The sequence below is a fragment of the Paralichthys olivaceus genome, chromosome 2 (assembly GCF_024713975.1).
Source record: "Paralichthys olivaceus isolate ysfri-2021 chromosome 2, ASM2471397v2, whole genome shotgun sequence".
Lineage (NCBI taxonomy): Eukaryota > Metazoa > Chordata > Actinopteri > Pleuronectiformes > Paralichthyidae > Paralichthys > Paralichthys olivaceus.
Genome location: NC_091094.1, coordinates 20,059,725 through 20,079,718, shown reverse-complemented (window position 1 = coordinate 20,079,718; position 19,994 = coordinate 20,059,725). Strand labels below are relative to the sequence as shown.

At 42.6% G+C, this 19,994-nt stretch overlaps 3 protein-coding genes across 7 annotated transcripts in view; 2 read left to right on the top strand and 1 right to left on the bottom strand.

Moving 5' to 3' along the window:
* cast (calpastatin) overlaps window positions 1–19,994 on the bottom strand; it is a 208,286-nt gene that overhangs the window by 41,659 nt on the left and 146,633 nt on the right. The gene's annotated exons all lie outside the window — the stretch shown is intronic.
* pcsk1 (proprotein convertase subtilisin/kexin type 1) lies at window positions 722–14,825 on the top strand. The gene is made up of 15 exons (XM_020086314.2): window positions 722–863; window positions 980–1,548; window positions 2,509–2,613; window positions 2,703–2,825; window positions 6,400–6,546; window positions 7,559–7,635; window positions 7,845–7,933; window positions 8,615–8,787; window positions 9,067–9,279; window positions 9,440–9,540; window positions 9,646–9,879; window positions 10,975–11,132; window positions 11,234–11,367; window positions 11,539–11,700; window positions 12,585–14,825. Exons 2-15 carry the CDS (start codon window positions 1,360–1,362, stop codon window positions 12,999–13,001), a joined length of 2,322 nt encoding a protein of 773 aa, XP_019941873.1. The 5' UTR covers window positions 722–863; window positions 980–1,359; the 3' UTR covers window positions 13,002–14,825.
* LOC109629071 (globoside alpha-1,3-N-acetylgalactosaminyltransferase 1-like) lies at window positions 16,347–19,865 on the top strand. 2 transcript variants are annotated; one of them, XM_020086550.2, is made up of 4 exons: window positions 16,347–16,454; window positions 16,616–16,660; window positions 17,478–17,540; window positions 17,867–19,865. In XM_020086550.2, exons 2-4 carry the CDS (start codon window positions 16,627–16,629, stop codon window positions 18,820–18,822), a joined length of 1,053 nt encoding a protein of 350 aa, XP_019942109.1. In that variant the 5' UTR covers window positions 16,347–16,454; window positions 16,616–16,626; the 3' UTR covers window positions 18,823–19,865. The 2 variants fall into 2 exon arrangements, with proteins under 2 accessions (XP_019942109.1, XP_069366610.1); XM_069510509.1 differs by having other exon boundaries at window positions 16,374–16,454; window positions 16,619–16,660.

Sequence of the window (19,994 nt, the reverse complement as noted above, 5' to 3'; positions counted from 1 at the left end):
TTCAACTGAAGTCCTGAATATTCTCCATCAAACCTTCAGCAGTCCCTCCAGAACTAGCACCAGCTCCACACTGCCGGAGCATTTACAGTAAATGTGCACATTCTTTCTAGGCACAGTATTTTAGAACAAATATAAACAAACCAAAAGAGAAAAAAATCCTCCCTGAGACCCTGAAAGAAGCCTTTAAAAGCTCAAACAGCTGCGACCAGCTGAGGACTCTGAGGAAAAAAGAGCTGCAGGGTCTCGGAACAGAATACACACTCCTCCTCCAGCTCAGCATGCACTGCCATATGAACAGGATCCATTCTTAACAGGCTACATTATTTGTGATAAACAGAACAGTACAAATGATCCACGGATAAGTGGATTCATTTTGAATCTTTGCATTGCTGTAACTTCACAGCACCGACTGTAATACAAATCATTATTAATCACTGGCTAATGAACATGTGTTGTCTTGGTCTAAATATGTTCCTATAAGAGTGTTTGTTTCAGTTTCATCACTTCATCACCTGATGTGAACGAGCGACGTGGAGGAGGAGGAGGAGGAGGAGGAGGAGGAGGAGGAGGAGGAGGAGCTGTCCGCGGTGCTGAAGCTCTCTCTCTCTCTCTCTCTCTCTCTTTGTGTGTGTGTGTGTGTGTGTGTGTGTGTGTGTGTGTGTGTGTGTGTGTGTGTGTGTGTGTGTGTGTGTGTGTGTGTGTGTGTGTGACGTCAGTACAGAGGAAACAGAGCTGATTTGTACGGATCGATTCTTTTAAGGATAACAACCTTTGGAAGAAAGAGAAGCTCTGCACTCACACACATGTAGAGGGTTGTCTCAGATGACGTGCAGGAGAAAGAGGCTGCCCGATATCTGCACCATGTATGTATTATCACAAACACTCGTAAATAAAATGTATTGTATGGTAGATTATAAACTGTATGCTTCTTCCTCGTGTTGTTTCCTCCTCCTGCTCCTCTTCCTCCTGGGACAATCAGTGGGATATTTTTAGTCGGATCTCCCTCCTCCTCATCCTCCTCCTCCCTCCTTCAGGGGACTCAAACCAACACGTTATCAAAGGTAGAAGCCAAACTGACGTCAGAGCACTCGTAAGTTGACGTATGAGCCCCCCCCCCCCCCCCCCCCCTCACCTTCCCATCACACCAGCGCACAGACCCGCCCTCCCCATCAGCAGCATCTGCTCTCCTTGACGGAGCAAACCACACCGCGCAGTCCTCTCCATCTCAGCCCAGCTGTCCTGAGGAGTAAACACTGGTACAAGCGAGGACATCTTCTTCATTATCACGACACGACCTTCCTCTTGCATTTTCTTCTTGGGAGCAGATACATTTCCTCATCTGGTTGAATTCTCTCTGAGATGGAAGTGAGATGTCCTCCAGCGGTGCTGTGCTGTGTTCTTGCGCTCCTGTGCTCCGCGCTGCCCCGGTCGCTGGGCTCTCTCCTGACGGACAGACAGTACCTGAACGAGTGGGCAGTGGAGATCCCAGGCGGACTGTCTGCTGCCGAGGCCATCGCCAGGGAGCTGGACTACAAGCTGGTCCGACAGGTAAGCCGGCACCAGTTTTATGCAGATTTACGCACAAAAAGAAAACAGTAAAGGGTGTAAATCACTCTATAAGGAGGTGTGTGACAGTTGTTATCGATTAGTTATTAAAGTATCAGACAGCCACCTATCATAAAACAATAAAGAGCCAAATTAATCACTGGATGTTAATGAAGCCTGCTTTCTACAGTGTGAGCTGTGGATTGTGTTGGAACAGCAGCACCAGGCGATAGCCGTATCAGTGCTTGATAAGGCCATTAGACTGGAGACTCATTTCCTTTATGATAGACCACAAGCACACAGCCTGAGGATTTTACTGTAATCAGTGTGTGACTCATTTCTGAACATCAATAACCACAGACTGGGTTTCTCTCTATATGTCTGTTGAATGCTGTCTTCGCCTTCACAAATATACATTGGTCCAGTCTGAAGCATTAATCCAGACCATTACTCCTTATGGAACGATATATAACGATATGTGATTAACTGAGCTGTAACATGTCACAGACACTGAGACACAGTGTTTCTTCTATACATTGCATTAATTTGGAAGACTTTTATGTTTGGTTTACAATACATGTATTCAGTCTCCATACAAACAAAGAACATGCCATCAACTAAAGTGGATATTACATACTTTGGTTTCCATACAGATCCACATAGGGTATCCATAGTAACAGCATACGCATCTGTGTGCTCTGTACATTGTGTTTTGTTTGTTTTCAGATGAACTCAATGTTTGTCTGTTAATCAGATTTTTAATTTACTATCCACTTGATAGGAGATACCGCTTGGACAAAATAAAGGGCAGAAGTCCACACCAGATGAGATTTTGAATCATTTACTGTCTCAATGAGAAAACACATGACCTGCAGAGAGAGACTTTGGCGAGCAGATTGCTGGTATTATGTCATTTCCTATAAAATATTCAGTCTGTCTCATATCACGTCTTCCTCTCTGCAGATTGGGGCCCTGAAGGACCATTTCTTGTTCAAACACCGCAATCATCCTAGCAGAATGAAACGAAGTGCCAACCACATCACCAGGCGGCTGTCGGAGGATGATCGGGTGAGTGGTCTCTCTTTTCAGCTATTGTCTTGTCCTGGTCCGTGTGCCATCAACCCAGACTGAATGTCTCCACCTGTCTGTGTATGTAGGTGCTGTGGGCAGAGCAGCAGTATGAGAAAACTCGCAGCAAGCGAGCGTCCCTCGGGGGGTGCAGGGACTGCCCTGTGGATAAGCTGTTTGATGATCCCATGTGGAACCAGCAGTGGTACCTGGTGAGTCTCCAGTTTCGATTGAACATCACACAAAAACACGCAACAGGGAATTAAGCTCGTCTGGCTGATAAACCACAGATTCAACAAGTGATTTAACAATTAATCTAGCTGACAGTGAAAATATCTGAACATTGTGTACTTCCCATTGCTCCATAAACCACAGATCTAGGCTGATGTCCACCCTGCTGTTCACATGTTGTGTGCTCTGTGTCTGGTTAGGCCTTCTGTTACCTTGCAGCTGGTCTGATCTCCCATGAGACGCACTGAAGCCCTGTGAATGCTGTGTGTACTCCACACCGCTCACTGCTCTCATGTATGTGTGCATTATGTATATGTGCACGGCCATGCCAGCAAGTACATGCATGCATGCGTGCATCCAGTAAATGTATCTTCCAAGAATGCAACAATTTATTCAATCAATAAACAGAGAAAAAACATGAAAACAGCAAAACAACAGCACATTATCAAGCAGTTCCAACTAAGAGAGCTATTTGCTTAATTGGTAACACAGTCCATGTGGAGCTGAGAGGGGTGGAGAGACTATAATCCAGCAGGATGGAGTAGACTAGAGTAGAGCACTGTGCATTAAGTCCCAATTTACCCTGAATGGGATGTTTTAGCCCTTTGAGGCCAAGCAAGTAGCAGAGAACAGTAGATCGTCAGCTGTGTATTCCCGTCCACATCCATTACTCACACGTTCACTTTATCCTGACCGCAGGACGACCCCAACATTACCACGCTGAATGACATCGAGGTTCGTCCATAAGATTAGAATGAGCCCTGTCCCATTGACCACAGTACATACATACTGATGTAAAAGTGGCTGCGTGTGTTTGAAGGAAAATGTATGAAACATTAATCCACTGTTACAAAGTTAGGGCTGTAGCTAAAGAGTATTTCCATATAAATTATTGTCTCTATTATTGACCAGTCATCTGGTCCATAAAACATCCAGCAGTAAAACAAAACAAAAATTACCAACAGCAATTTCATTCTTAAATAAGATCATGAAATAGGGCATTTCATTTGAAAACTATAATAAAATCTAATTCTGACAAAATGCAATGTAATATGTTGCTCTCTTTTTAAATTATGTATTTCTACTAACATATAGCAGTTGATCACATTAATTTGTAAAGAAGCAGAAAAAAAATCAAATGATAATGTATTTATCTTTAACTTAACCAGGAAGTTCCTTAGAGATACATTATCTCTTCTGCCAGGGAGTCGTGGTCAAGATAGGCAGCAATCAAATAAATAAATTCATATATAAATACAAGCAGGGACAGTTAATTCATACTGAAACATAGCAAACACAGTAAAGTACAGATATATTTGTGAACCCATGGCAACAATACATTGACCACAAGCTGTCGGAGAAAGACCTGATCTTACATATCCATCCTGATGAGTTAATTAATGTGGCAGAAGTCACTGAATCATCTTCAGCTCTGTTGCACTCATTCGTTTTCCCCTGCTTTCCCAGAAAATGAGGAAGTATATATATACATACATGTTTCTCTGTTGTTGCATCTGCATCTCAGAGAGAGAGAGAGAGAGAGAGGAAGAGATTTATGTGATGCTTTCCCTGAGCCTCGCTGTCTCGCTGTCCCTGCACCTGCTCTAACCAAACACAAGCTTACGTGAAATAAGAAAATAAATTGAGATGAATCATTTTTGCTGATCACAGATGATGACTCTAATGGAATTGGCCTTAAAGTGCCATTTAGTCTATTTCCACATGAGCCCATGTCTGTGTCACTGCAAAGGCCCCGATTACAGTCCCTCTGATGCATCCTGATTCATTCGCCTCGTCCACTCAGCAAGGACACAGTCAAGCAGGAATAAAACGCTGGTAGGGAGAGGACTCTCCCTGCACTACAATGTCTTTACCTCTAGTATTTTCAAATGAAAAAACGTGCGATAATGGAGGAGAGGGGTAGACTTTGGAAGTCTGATGAATGTCTTATCTTTCAAGAGTGGGTGACTGCCTGATAATTTAATCATGGAGTGACTCATACTTGGGCTTGAAATTCCTCCTGCCTCCATGGCCCTGTGTGTGTGTGTGTGTGTGAGAGAGAAAGAGAGAGAGAGAGGGAGAGAGAGAGAGAGCGAGAGATAGAGAGAGAGAGTGTGTATCCATGGCAGTGTCAGTCTGTGTTACTCTTGCATCGAGGGATTTTCTTTCTTTGTGTTATCTCTGGCATGTGCTTGTGTCGTGTCATGTCCACTCACTGGTTTTATAAGCTGCTGTGAGTTTTGGTGTTTACCATTAGTGTCGATGTGGCCACTGCCAGCGTCAACAAGTGAGTCATTTGGACACCAAAACAACTGAACTGTAGATGTGAGGTGGTTGGGAGGAAAATGACGCGTGAGCAAATTCTGTGTGAAAGTTGGAAATCTGCCGTGTATTCACATTAAGATTTGACTTCTGCTTGCTGCGAGCTGGTACTTATACATTGCAAAGAGAAAAATAAGATTCTAGCGAGAGGATGGGGTGAAAACAAGGGATTCGAAGTGAGGGAGGGAGGAAAAAAGCCGAAACATCACAGAGATGAGTCACATCTTGGGGTGGCGTTCTGCAGTGTCTGTGCATAATGCGCACAGAGCGAAAGAGCAAATCCAGTTCTTTTTTTAGTCTTAGCTGTCTCCAGCTCTGAATCATAATCTTCCCCAAAGAAAGCAGGCAGTGTCTGGATCCCCCTTCACCCTGAAAAACAATCAAGGCGACGTGTCGGTTATTGCGGCCTCTAATGTCCGTGGTATGATTTTATCACTTCATTTGGTGTATATGTTGTATCGTTACTTTTTGTTTGGCCTGTATTTTTTATCGTTCCTTTCCTTTTCTTATTTTTTCCCACTGTTGTTATTGCATAACTAAGGATTGTATAAAACTCTTTCCTTGGATTATAATGTCCTGTCATCAGAATTGAGACAATAGAGGGACAAGGACAAAAGGCTGAGCGTGGAGGTGAAGATGTGTATGAGTAGGGTCGGTTGCAGAGTGTGAACCTGTGCATGGATGAAAGTAAAACTGAAGGGGTTTGTACATTTGGAGGAAAGAGACTGTAAAAACTGGAATGTGTATATATAAAATTTAAAGTTGAAACCATCGCAGCACCTCCCACCCTGTCTAATACCATGTAGCCCTCAGAAATGGAATTGTGAACAATCCGACAGGGAGTGAAAGTGGCTCGAGCCAGAGGAACTGTAGGTTGACTCATGGAATCAGTCGAGCTGCCATAGTGGACAAACACAAAAGCCTGTATCATTATGACGCACTGGCAGCAGCATGCCTGCAAGTGGCCATACACGGCAGGAGTGGACCAAAGCCCTGACAAAGCCAACGATGGGGTGATGAATTTCTGTAAAGGTCAGTGGAAGAACAGGCTGAGAGGCTCTACTTCACCTGACCTTTCTAACACATAAAAGCTTGTTCAGATAAACTGCTCCTTTCAGTCTGAATTACGTGTGTGTAATCTCACAATCCAAAGCAGGAAACCACCATCTTTAACAACTGATGTGATTTTTGACACCATAACAAATCCTCTCTATCTCTATCTCTGTCTTCCAGCAAGACACACGGACGTCATCCTCGCTGCCGAAGCTGGACCTGCACGTGATCCCCGTGTGGCAGAAAGGCATCACAGGGAAAGGAGTGGTCATCACCGTTCTGGATGACGGGCTGGAGTGGAATCACACAGACATCTACTCCAACTACGTAAGACCCCTGTTTCCATGGAGACAGCCTCCGTCTTCTGGGCTCGCCGTCGTCATAGCAACGCAGTCGGTGACACCTTACAAGCCGATTCATGACGACAGTAATAAGTCTTCTAAATGATAATGTCTACCTCCTAGGAGCTATTAGCGGGTTTTAATCTCAGGGAGTAAAAACAGGCATTTCATTCCTCCTCACTGTACATGATGTGAAAATATCCCTGATTCCTCCGATAATATTTTGACAGCCTGCATGTTGATGGAGACAATTACAGGCCAATGAGAGCAATCATGACTGAAGTGCAGCTTAATGAGGTTTCACTGCGGCGGAGTTTCTCCTGTAGACGGGAACCCTAAAAAGTCCCCATCTGTGGTTTGGTTTCAAACAGCGTTGACGCTTCACAAGTGAACTTAAGAGGAGGAACAAGGGAGGGAGAGAGAGAAATGATGTATGACAACAGAGCTGATGGAAACAACTCCCAGGGTAATTACGTTAACACAGATTAATCAAAGAAGCTCAGTCAAGCGAGATGCTCATCCTCAACAATCAAGTCACATGAGCGCGCCGCATTTGCATAACTTCAGTTATGCTAAAGGATTCTGATTCAGATCAGATCGTAAACATGTTGCTGAGCGGAAGCTTTTAAAACAACATTTTAATTTCCTATTTAATGACAACACCACTCGTGCAGAGGAATAACAGACATGTCATGCCACACACACAGTAGCGTTGTAACTCTGCACTTTGTCGACGCATGACACAACCCCCCAGGCAGAAACAGCCTTTTAAAGCAATTTGGAGCTTTCAGCAGATCACTGCTGTCGAGCACTCCTTCATCCTCACAGTTATTCAGTATGTGTTATTTCACTAATTGTTCACATCACTCTCTCCTCCTGTCAACAATCGCACACGTCTCCATGACAGCAGATAGGCTGTGACAAGCCTTTGTCACTGATGTGCACTGACGTCATCCCGTCCTGATGTCTGATCATTTTCTCTCTGTTGTTTTTAAAAGGACGCAGCAGCCAGCTACGACTTCAACAACAATGACCCTGACCCCTTCCCCAGATATGACTCCACTAATGAAAACAAGTAAGTCAACAACATTGGGACATTAGTATATCTCCTTTTTTTATGAAACTAGTTGCATCATAAAATATTAATAAAAAAGTATAAAGTAGGCCAGAACACACACACACACACACACACACACACACACACACACACATACTCATACATACGTGCACACACGCACACACACACACACAAAAAGTGTGTCTTGATATATTGTTTCTTATCAGGCATGGGACCAGGTGTGCTGGGGAAATCGCGATGCAGGCTGACAATAATAAATGTGGAGTTGGAGTGGCGTATAACTCGAAGGTTGGAGGTAAGACATTTTATTTTTTCTATGTGGAATATAATAGAAGTTAATGTGTTTGCTTGTCAAAAATGAAAAGTTTCCAGAAACTGATGTGTTATTCTTAAATACAACAAAAACATGTGTAGTACCTGCTCGTGCAACCACCGTTGTTAGATACTTAACACAAGAACAGAATGAAAAGAGTAAGAATTGACACCATCTCTCTGCCTTTAGATATCATTGCTGCACATACATGGATTTCTGATTACAGTTTTATTTTAATTCACGTCCAGCAGGAAAGGAAGATTTCCTGGTGGAGACCTGATTTTTTTGTCCAGCAGATGGTCTCATAATGTCACTCTCCACTCAGCTCCAAGCACCTAAACAGTGGTTTTGCATATTATGGCTGCAACATCTGGGTGGACAGCTGGTTCTTATAGTTTCCCAGGAGAACTTGAGTCTTAAAATAGGAACATAGGAACGTTACTGTCCTGAAAACAAAGCAGTGTGTTTCTCACATGTAGAAGACTTACATATTCTTTATTTAATGAGGGGGTCATAAAACATAATATTTCATACGTTCTTTATTTCTGGAAGAGCCAAGCATTGCCAATGGGTTACTGAGTTTGAATTTAAGCAAATCCAGAGCAACAGAGCACTGTGGTAACATTTCCCATCCCTCTCTCAATCTCTCTCTCTCTCTCTCAGGGATTCGTATGTTGGATGGAATTGTGACCGATGCCATTGAGGCCAGTTCTATTGGTTTCAATCCAGACCATGTGGACATCTACAGTGCCAGCTGGGGACCCAACGATGATGGCAAGACAGTGGAGGGCCCCGGCCGCCTCGCCCAGAAGGCTTTTGAATACGGGATCCAGAAGGTAAATGATACGATTTATTTTGATACACAGTTGTGGGATCTAATGGGAGCTGTCGGTGCAGCAGTGATGTGAATCAGATAGAACAGAATCAATAAGGACAATGTGAACTGCTGCTGGGAATAAAGCTTCTAATGACAAAATGCCATCAGTCGTAGTTGTAATATTTAGACAGGACAGAATATATGTTCAGATATTGTCCTTTCTTGCATGTTTTCTATATAAAAATGTGTTCTCAATATAAGAAATGAGCAGTTCTGTTCTCCATCGTGCCTCCTGCAGGGCCGTGGGGGGAAAGGCTCTATCTTTGTTTGGGCGTCAGGTAATGGAGGGCGTCAGGGCGATAACTGCGACTGTGACGGCTACACAGACAGCATCTACACTATCTCAATCAGCAGCGCCTCCCAGCAGGGCTTGTCCCCCTGGTACGCAGAGAAGTGCTCCTCCACTCTGGCCACAGCGTACAGCAGTGGAGACTACACCGACCAGAGGATTGTGAGTGACTTCACTTGTTCTCTTCTATTTTTAGCTGTGTCGTGTCACACTAGGTTACATTACATCTTGTGACAGCCATAGTAGTTTTGTTACGGTTATTTAAGGTCATGGCAATCTATGAATTTCTTCCCTGTGCTACTCTTTACCTGCCTGCTCTCAGACGAGTGCCGATCTGCACAATGAGTGCACTCAGACTCACACTGGAACGTCGGCCTCTGCCCCGCTGGCTGCTGGGATATTCGCCCTGGCACTGGAACAAAAGTATGTAACACTGCAAAAGAACCGCCTGTTAATGACACAACAATTAGTTGTGATTTGACACTTGTATATCAGTATATACTCACTGAACTATCTTCCCTGCATCAGCCCGGATCTGACCTGGAGAGACCTGCAGCACATTGTAGTCTGGACCTCAGAGTTCGATCCCCTGGCCAACAATCCCGGCTGGAAAAGGAACGGAGCAGGATTGATGGTGAACAGCCGCTTTGGATTTGGCCTTCTAAACGCTAAAGCCCTCGTGGATCTTGCCGACCCAGCTACCTGGAAGCACGTGCCCGAGAAGAAACAGTGTATCGTCAGGGATGATTCTTTCCTGCCAAGGTATCTCTACCTCTCATCTTTTTACACATTTAGTTTATTCATATGTGAGATTGTAACTGCTTCACTTGGTGAATTTGTCTTTTAAAATAAAAAAACACAACATTTGGACAAACTATCTAATTCCAGAGAGAGACAGAGGGAGTTAGAGGTTTGTTCGCTACCGTGCTGAGATTTTTGGTCCAATGAAGCAAACAGATAAAACCATCTGTGTTATCAAAGATGCATCTGTTGCTTTGTGTATGTGGAGTTGTAACAAAAGCCAGTCCTAAGCCTGTTGGGGCTTTCAGGGCCATGAAAATAAAAATTAATTACAAAGTTTTTAGTTTTTCCTGATTATCTGCGATCCATTTGATTTGAGGTCAGTCGATGAATATCAAACATTTTTGATAATTACAATTTGCTAGACAATAGGATTAAGTATCCAAATGCAAATCTGCAGAGCATCGACAGAAACTCGTGCAGGGGAGGGAGTACCCCCAGCTGTTGTCTAACCAGATGTTTAGTTTGTGTTTGGATTAACAGACCAATATGCTATACTTTCCACATGAAAAACCTTTCAACTCCTTAGCGTATGAACGGCAGCGAAGGCCACTGAGCTCTGAGTTTGTTTAAGTGTCCATTTTGCAATTTGCTTTGGATTATAAGACTCAGTAGCACTGACACCCATTTTCCCCATTACCTTACTACATCCCTGTTTAATCCAGAGGATTTGGCTCGTCATTTCCTCTTTGCTTAGTGGTCTACAACCCCCCTTCAGCTTTATGCCAGCTTGAACACAGAAATCCTTTCATTCATGTCTAGGAGAGATGGGGATTATCTGTTTTTGCAAATGAATGACCAAAAGCATCCAAATCTTCCTACGCATTTTATGAATTTGTGTGATGTAGCAAATATTTTCCGAATAATGGGAACTATGACAGAATAGTCTGTACTGTGCAATGCATGGAGCAGTGTTCCATGTTGCCTGTACTTTTTCGGACCTACTTACGGTAACGTGAAGATGTCAGTGGACTACATGGCACAAATGATGGACTGGTGTTGTCATGGAGAGCTGTTTGTGTGTCTCATCCCCGGCTATTTTAACGCCTCCCACAGGGAGCTGAAAGCAGCAGGGGAGATCACAATAGAGATCCCAACCAAAGCCTGTGCAGGGCAGGACAACGCAGTCCGCTCATTGGAGCACGTGCAGGTGGAGGCCAGCATCGAATACACCAGAAGAGGAGACCTTCACATCACACTCACCTCCCCATCCGGTTAGACCAGAGAACACACTCACAAACACATACACACAAATGTGCATTTAACAATGCTCTCATTTGACATATGGATTTACTGTGTCTAATTTTACATTCAGGCACCAGTACAGTGCTGTTGGCTGAGCGAGAGAGGGACACATCCTCTAACGGGTTCAGAAACTGGGATTTCATGTCTGTCCATACGTGGGGAGAAGACCCTGCTGGGACATGGACGCTAAAGATCACAGACACCGTGAGTTGGACACTGTCTATTAGGTGTCACTTGAAATTTGCCTGTTAATTCTGCAGTGTAACATGCAAAAAGCTAAATCAATAAAGCACAAACCTCTTAAAAAATCCTCTTGAAAGTATGAGATTACTGAGCTTCTGTCAGTTTTCAACATGATTTCCTTCTTCCTCACAGTCGGGCCGCATGGAGAACGAGGGTCGGATTTTGAATTGGAAGTTGATTCTTCATGGAACTTCAGAGAAACCAGAGCACATGAAGAAACCTCGTGTGTATGTTCCCTACAACGCCGTGCAGAATGACAGACGTGGTGTGGAACATATGGACGACATGACGGAGGTGAGTGTAAACCACAGGTGGACGTCCAAAAACTTGGGCATGATGAATTAAATTAAAAAGACAAGGAATTATATGGTAACGATTCAAGACAAATACTCTGTGCTGGAATATGAGCTACCTGATGTCCATCTTGCAAACTGTTACAAAATTATCCTCACATAAATTTGGGATAAATATGACAATGAATGGATCTGATGCAATGCAATTACATTGTGTTATTGGTACTATAGTTAAATGTATATCTGTCTTCAACTGACAATTTTAAAGTGTGATACTGTTTTTATCTTATTATAATAAAACAGTGATAAGATTTGTTTTTTTGATTTTTGAAAATATGCTTATTCACCTTCATGAATAGAGATTGATTGATACCACTTATATCTGTCTGCTAAATATAAGCTAGAGTATTTTCCATGAGCTTAGCTTATCAAGACTGGAACAAGCTGCCTGCCTCTGTCTATAAGTAAGAAAATCATAAGAGACAGCACATACAAAGCTCAGCTCCTACTATACACTGTATTTTACTAAAACCAAAGTCTTTACTAGTGTTTTGTTGTATGAATTTATCTTGGTCGGGAACAATGACCTGCAGGGTTGTCACTGAGGTTGTTTACTGGTCAGTGAGCTGTAGAAGGGCTGTTATGCAGATTTGAAATGAACAGAGCCAGGCTAGTTGTGTCCCTCTGTTTCCAGTCTTCCTGCAGGGCTAAGCTAAATGGCTTCATGACTTCAGCTACTGTGCATATTAAAAGAGGGATGAGAGCGTTATCAATCATCTCATCTAACTTTAAATTCAAATGCAAATTCTGAGTATAATGTTTGTCTCACAGTGTGTGTCACATAAACCAATAACATGTCTCCTCTCTGTCTGTCTGTGGACTCAGGAGCCCACACAGGCCCTCCCACCTCCTAAGGCTGAAGCTGCTAATGCCGCTCCCTCTTCCAACTTCGAGAAGATGCCCAAAAGACCCTCAAACCCACTTTACTCCCCCTCTCAGGCCCTGCTGCGTCTCCTGCAGACTGCCTTCAACAGGCAGACCCCAGTCCTGCAGCAGCCCCAGGCCGTATCCAGATCCTCCATCTGGAGGATGCAGCAGGACAGGAGCCTCTCACCTCCAGCTACAAGACTCCCCCCTCAGAAGCTGTACCAGGCTCTGGACATGATCAACAAGTACAGTGGCCCAGAGGACAGCGTCTACAGCGACTACAGTGACGGCTTCTACAGCACTAAGCCGTACAGGCACAGAGATGACCGACTGCTGCAGGCCCTGTTCGACATGATCGATGACGACAGCAAGTGAAGGCCTGCAGGAGAGGAGAGGAGAGGAGAGGAGAGGAGAGGAGAGGAGAGGAGAGGAGAGGAGAGGAGAAGAGAGAAGAAGAGAGGAGGAGAGATATATAAGATAAGGGGGAGCTGTGGTTGTGTGTTGGTCGGGGAGCAGGGGAACCAGGCGAAGAAAAGAGAGAAAGCGAAGAGAAGGGATGAGGCATTGGAGAGGTGGAGGAGAAGAATACAGGAAAGAAAACTCTTCCAGTCTTTCACCCCAAAATGCTGCATATCTGATCTCTTCAGTTCATCTGCCAGTCCCAATTCATCAATTATCCCCTTTTTTTCAGTTATGGAAAATTGACCACATATGATTGAAAACATGGACTTCATTAGAGCATCTTCTCCATGAAATGAAAGTGAAAGCGTTTAAACATATAACAAAATAAGGAAGCAGCCTTGTGTCTCTTCTCTTCACTGCCTGCTTTAGCATGCCACATTTAGAATTTAAGTTTTGTATGAGTATCTATCTATACAGTATATTATACAAAGACAATGATTGTAATATGGTTTTGAAAACACAAAACATCAAAAGTCTACACACTCAACATTCAATCATGTTTCTATTTATACTTTAAAAAATGTTTCATATGTCTTTCCTGATTATTTTTGTTTACAGGAAATTTCCTCACTTTATTCATTTTAGAAAATGAATTGATTATCATAAAAAAAGATTAAATTAGATTAGAGTAACAATTAAAAAAACAAAACTTCAATTGACCAGCAGTTTGAAAACATATTGACTAAAGATTTATTCTCAGGGTGTCGGCAAAGCTCAAGAAAGTAAACAAAATTGTATTGTGGATTTTAAGTATTAAGAGAAATATATTTATTATGAACTATTATTACTATATTAAAGTATGCACATGAAACTATTCAGTTGTAACGTGAACTATTGAAAATGAAAAGGCTTTGATTCTGCTGATAACAAATGGAGCACTGGAAAGTCTTTAAGTTGTAAAGATACATTCAAAGTGGGAAAAAAATAACAGATTTATCTTCTTGTGCAGTTTCTTTGATTTTGTACAAGTACAATGCTGCATTAAATGAAATATTTTTCTAAAGATCCTCATAGTTTACGGAAATAATAATAATATATACAGTAAACCCTTATTTTCTCGTGGCACAGTTGACTCACTAACTGGTACATCTCATAACTACTGACAAACACTGCCAACATCTCCTCTGTCTAAAAGTTTTGTGTATTCAGTGATTGCGCAAATGAAAAACATGTTTGTTCATCACCTGTAATAAGCCAACTCGAGTCAGTTCCTTGAGTCCGACACATATCGTTGCTTTAATGTTTGCAGCCACTTCTCTATTCGTTTGATATTAAAGGACCTATCAGAGCTAACCAGAGACTCTGTGGTATGGGGGCTCTGCACGACAAACTCCAAGCAGATTTATCTTCAACGCCTTAATATTTGCTGTAATAAATGTGCATACTCATCTCCACGCGGTGTAGATCCACTTGCCGATGCTAGTCTTAGGTGTTTCTGACATGAGTAGTTATGAAGCCTCTGTGCAGAGTCTCTATCCTCCAGCTCGGAACTGCCTGGCCCGCTTCTCTGCCAACAAGGTGACAGGAGAAAGACGACGTGTGGGACAACGCTTTACATGCACCCTGTAATCTTTCTGTTCTTTAGTGTAACCTGTGCTGTTTTCTTTAGTTTTCTTTTTTGTTTTTGACTGATGCCTCAGTCAAAAGTTGTTTACATAAACAAATATTTATGTTGCAAATTATGTATGGATGTACAAAAAAAATATTGAGATTTATCATAATAAACTGCAAAGTGACCTCATGAGTCAGTTTGAGTCTCTGACACCGTGCAGTCATCAACTGTTGCTACTGCAACATTCTGTTGAATGAGAGTAAAGGGCTGGACAAAAGTTATTTAATTCATATGAATTTAGCAATGTGGAAAATGTCTAATATATTACTGTGTATCAGGAAATTAAAATGATAAGATAATTTAGAGGTCATAGATGAATTAATGAGTGGACTTTCAGCTTCTGTCTGTTCTGAGCTTATACTGTAGCTAAAGATGGACGGCGCAGATCTTCCTCCCACTATGTAGAAATTAAGCCAAAAACAATTTGGATATGAACGCTCCCATCTTGCAAATTTGGAAGAGCCTGAGCAGTAGCCATTAGGGGATTGGAGCCACAGCAGCATGTCTCAGCTGTCACTCGTGAAGATTCACACCATTTTTACAGCATCAAATAATTAAAACCAAATGTATGAACACTTGAAAATGCATGAGAGTGATAAGACCTAGCTAAAATAACATAATCCATCTTGAGTAAAGTGTATTTGACGTGTACTTTGACATTTGAATTTAGTCCATGTCCCAGCCACTAACATGGAAGTACCAGGTTTATACTGCAGCCAACCATCAGAGGGGAACTAAGAGGCTTTTAGCTTCACTTTTGGGACGCAGCCTCATCGTCCATCTTTTTATACACTATGGATCTAACGGTTGGATGTCTGAGTTATAATTGATGGATGTAAATAGAACTGACAGTCTATGTGTTTAGTGGTTATTAATTAATCAGTAAGCTAACAAGCTAAGTTAAAATGGAGAACATGCTACTAGCAAGTGCTCAGTCATATGCTATGGTGTCTGCATGTCTAAGTACAATATATATATAGATATATATATATTATATATATATAAATATATGTATTACTGTGCTACTGATGACATTTCAATCACTACTTCAACCTTTTGACACTTAGTAAAACACAGAAGAAACCTATTCTTGTAGAGTTCAGGAACTAGTTGAAAGAGATGACTTTTTATTTGTATAACTTTGTCTTTTCCAAATTCTCTATATATTCTTATTGATATAATAATATTACATTTACAGATACTTTGATAAAAAAGATAATACTGGCACGTTTGCAGTCATGTTTACTGCTGACAGGCCGTAGCTTTCTCCACTGGATTTTCTCTAAAGTGCTTCCACCTTGTGGAAATCATTAGCACAACACTCTGCTGACGTTTACTGAACTGTTTTAAAACGACAGGGTACTCCTTCGTACTGTATAAAAGTCTATAGAAGTGTAAACCAGCGTTTACTGTAAGGAGAATGAATCTGAAGAAATCTGAGTCATTTGTCCAACATGCACAGTGAAGAGGAAAGAATGTTCGTCCACCTCGACACTAACTGCATGTACAGTAAATCGTCATATGGTGTCTTTCCTTGTCCGTTTCTTATTCTCCACTTCTCAACTCCGCCCATTCCCTCAAATTCCCCACACATCTGGTTTCTTTGGTTTTGCTCCAAAACTGAATACAGCAAAATGCCTGAGGGGGGGAGCGTAGGGAGGGAGGGGAGAGGGGGGACAAGAGGGAAGGTATGTGAAGAAAAGTGAGAGGAAAATATTATAAAAGCAACAAGAAGAGAGAGAAAGAGGGGCAAGGTAAGAAACGATTAACTGGCGGAACACAGCGAGTTAAACAGCACATTTCAAGGAAGAGACAGCATGAGCATGAGAGAAACAGAGAGTGAGGGGCAGACATTTTTTATTTGGGGATGTGATAATAGCAGCCTCATACAAAGGTTTGTGTGCTTATCCATCAGCAGGTCACAGTATGGCGTTGTTTCCCTTCTGCAAGACGCCCACAGGTCAGTATACCATCAGCCATCGCTCCACCTCTTCTGCTTGTGCCATATGGTTTGTTTTCCCCTCACTTATCACTGGTTTGTGAATGCTCTGTGAGAGCTCGGCTTGCTTTTAAGACGAGGAGAGTCGCACTGAGCCAGCAGGGAGGAAGAAGTGCAAATACCAAAGAGTTCTAAATCTTTCAGTGCTCCTTTACAAACAAACAAAACCTCAAAATATGTCCAAGGAGGCAAAAAAAAGCCCATGATTATTTCAAGAGCTCTTGCGCAAAGAGCATGCACGTCACCAGAACACGTGTGGAGAATTATTCACTCAGTTGTGCTTCTGCTTTGGTTTTGTCTCGTGCAATTATGGCTCACTTTTGGTTCAACACCAATCTCTCTTCATAAAATATCCATCAATGACTCCTGCTGTTTCTCCCTGCACGTTTAGACCACATGGTTTAATTATGTTGTATACTGCAGACCTAGCTGACGTTTATTTGAGTTGTTACATGTTTATTTGTCCTTTTATCAAACTTCCTCAAAATAGAGAACAGGACTTTACTCTATGTGATTATCTCATCACATAGGCTATATTTAAAACAACTACTGCCTATGGTTCAGAGATGACATTATTTGTACAGTCACAGGTTTATATTTCTTTAGCAACATATTTTGTCTATGCTTTTTTACCTATCAGGGTTCATAGGGACACGTGTAAGTAACACATGCTTTCTTGAAGGGTAGGCTACAGTACAAATTGCTGCTACTGTCATTACATTTTCATGTGTGTGTGTGTGTGTGTGTGTGTGTGTGTGTGTGTTTGTCCTTCACACAGGACCGGTCAGAGTGACCAGAATACAACTGGTCATGTACTGTTTTCTCCTGTCTCTTATCATATGTAAGTGTACAGAAGGGTTTATTCTACTCTAACATTCTGTGCCGGGACACTGAATGCACATAGACAAAAAAGATCCTGTGGCCCAGTAAAGATAAAATAAAACCTTGTTGTTTGAGCTGCATTTTAAGCAGTGCTGAAATGTCTATGTTTGCATGATTTTTAATTATAACAGATTATAAATATATATTTATAATATTTCCTCTAAATATTCAAGACACAGACAAGTAGTTTAAATAAGTCCAGTTGTAAAAGGTAGATTTTTCCCAAAGAGAAAATACAGTTGTTTTATTTTGAAATAATTAAAAAATAATGTTTTTCTACCTCAGATTTCCTCCATGGACGTAGAGCAGCTGCTGGTGTGAAGCCGTCTCATCCTATCTTTAATGCCATGGGAATGGACAGAGGAGGCGTAATAACAGACATGGTCGTCAAAGCAGCAGTGCCTCAAACTCCTGTGGAGACACCATGGGGTGCTCCTTTAGTGTGGGGGGACACCCGCAACTCCGCCTGGCGCAGAGCTAAATTGGCACAACGTGGAATCCACACAGGTCTGCTGGTCCTCATGGTGGGAACGTACAGCCACTTCATTCGACGTTTTCTCTCCTCAGCTGAAACCCACTTCCTCCCTGGTCAGACAGTCACCTACTACATCCTCACAGACAGCCCCCATTCTATGGACCCCCCTGTCAAGTTGGGGCCTGAACGACAGCTGAAGGTGGTACCCGTCGCAGAGCTGCCCGGATGGGACAGGCTGGCCCATCGTCGCATGGCCCTGCTCGCCGATGCTATTAGAAACCGAATTGGCAGCGAGGTTGAATACATCTTCTGCGCTGACATTGACCAAGAGTTTGTGGCCCCCGTGGGGGAGGAGATCCTCGGAGACCTGGTGGCCACATTGCATCCAGAGCTCTATGGGATGCCTCGAAATACATTTCCTTACGAGATCGAAGAGGCCTCATCTGCTTGTGTGGATGAGGACGAAGGGGACTACTACTACACCTCGGAACTGTATGGTGGGTTGGTTTCTGAGATGTACAAAATGGCCCGCGCCTGCTCCATGCTCATTTTCCAAGACCAGGCAAATGGGGTGGTGGCGAGGGGCCTCGAGGAGAGCTACCTGAACCGCTACCTGATCGACCACAGGCCGACCTGTGTGCTGTCTCCAGAGTACAGCTGGTGGGACTCGGCGCTGGCTGCTGATGTGCCAGTACAGAGACTGGTCTCTTTGGGAAGACAATGTGAGTCTTATGATAAACAGACAAGAGAGGAGAGGAGATGCTGAATAAACGTAAAAAGAAGGATCGGTGGGTTGTGCTGGCTCAATCAACCAAAGTATCTTGCGTATATATGAAGAACTTATGTTTCACATTTCCTATGAAGAAGATCCCTGGTAACACAAGCAAGTAGTTTTAAGACGAAGGCAGAAGACAAAGAGAAAACACATATTCCAATAAAATGTTATGTTCTATAAATGCAGTCTGCAGACAGGCAGATGCAAAGTGCACAACCTTGTCTCAATTAAAAGCCCATTTGAGTGAACAGCACCTCTGCTATATCTCCCACTGCAGACAAAAAAAACGAATTGACCTGTCTCTTTAAACCAAGCACTGTGCTCTCCATTAATGTCAGCCCAGGAGATACTGCTCCGGCGGCTTTGTGGTCAGCAGCGATAAGAGTCAACAATGTGAGTGCACACTTTCCCCACAGTGGGCAATCATTAACTGGAAGGGCTGCTGTTTCAAGGTCTTTAAATGCCAGGTGGGGACAGAACGGATACAACAAGATGCTGCTGCTGTCGGGTTACATGAGCAGAGGCTGCCATGTTTGAAGAGCAGCAAACTGAAGAATCTGGTTCAGGATGTGCTGAAGTAATTTACCATTTAAGATTGTCTCCCCCATTATGAATTGGAGTAAAATAAGTTAAACTTATATGACCTGATTTCAGTGGTTGTTATGTTGTCAGCTGTCTTCTCAGCTTTTCCCATACACACACACACACACACACACAAACACACTCCCACGTTCACACTGCTTTCTCTTCCGTGTGTGCTGTTTTTTTTTAATGGAAGGGTTAAGCAGCAGCAGATGGCTTTTTCTCACTGCCAGAGAGAATCTGTCCTCAGGGCCAGATCGCCACGTTGAGTGAAGTTGGAGGTGAACTTCAGAAAATCCTCTGAAGCCAATTTTCCTTCTTTTCTTTTCTTTTCCACAAAAATCTAAATGATTACAGTTTGCCACACACCATAGCTTTACCGATTCATCTTAATGATCTCTCTTCAAATGTAAACTGAATTTCCCAATAGAATAAAACTTTTTATCTTTCAATACTGTGCTTTCACATATCAGCATATAAATACAGCTCAATGTGTTTGCCATCTGCAGATGTTCCTATACATATTCTACATGCTGTAGTTTTGTATTGAAAGCTTTGTTTTACATAGGCTGCCTGATCCA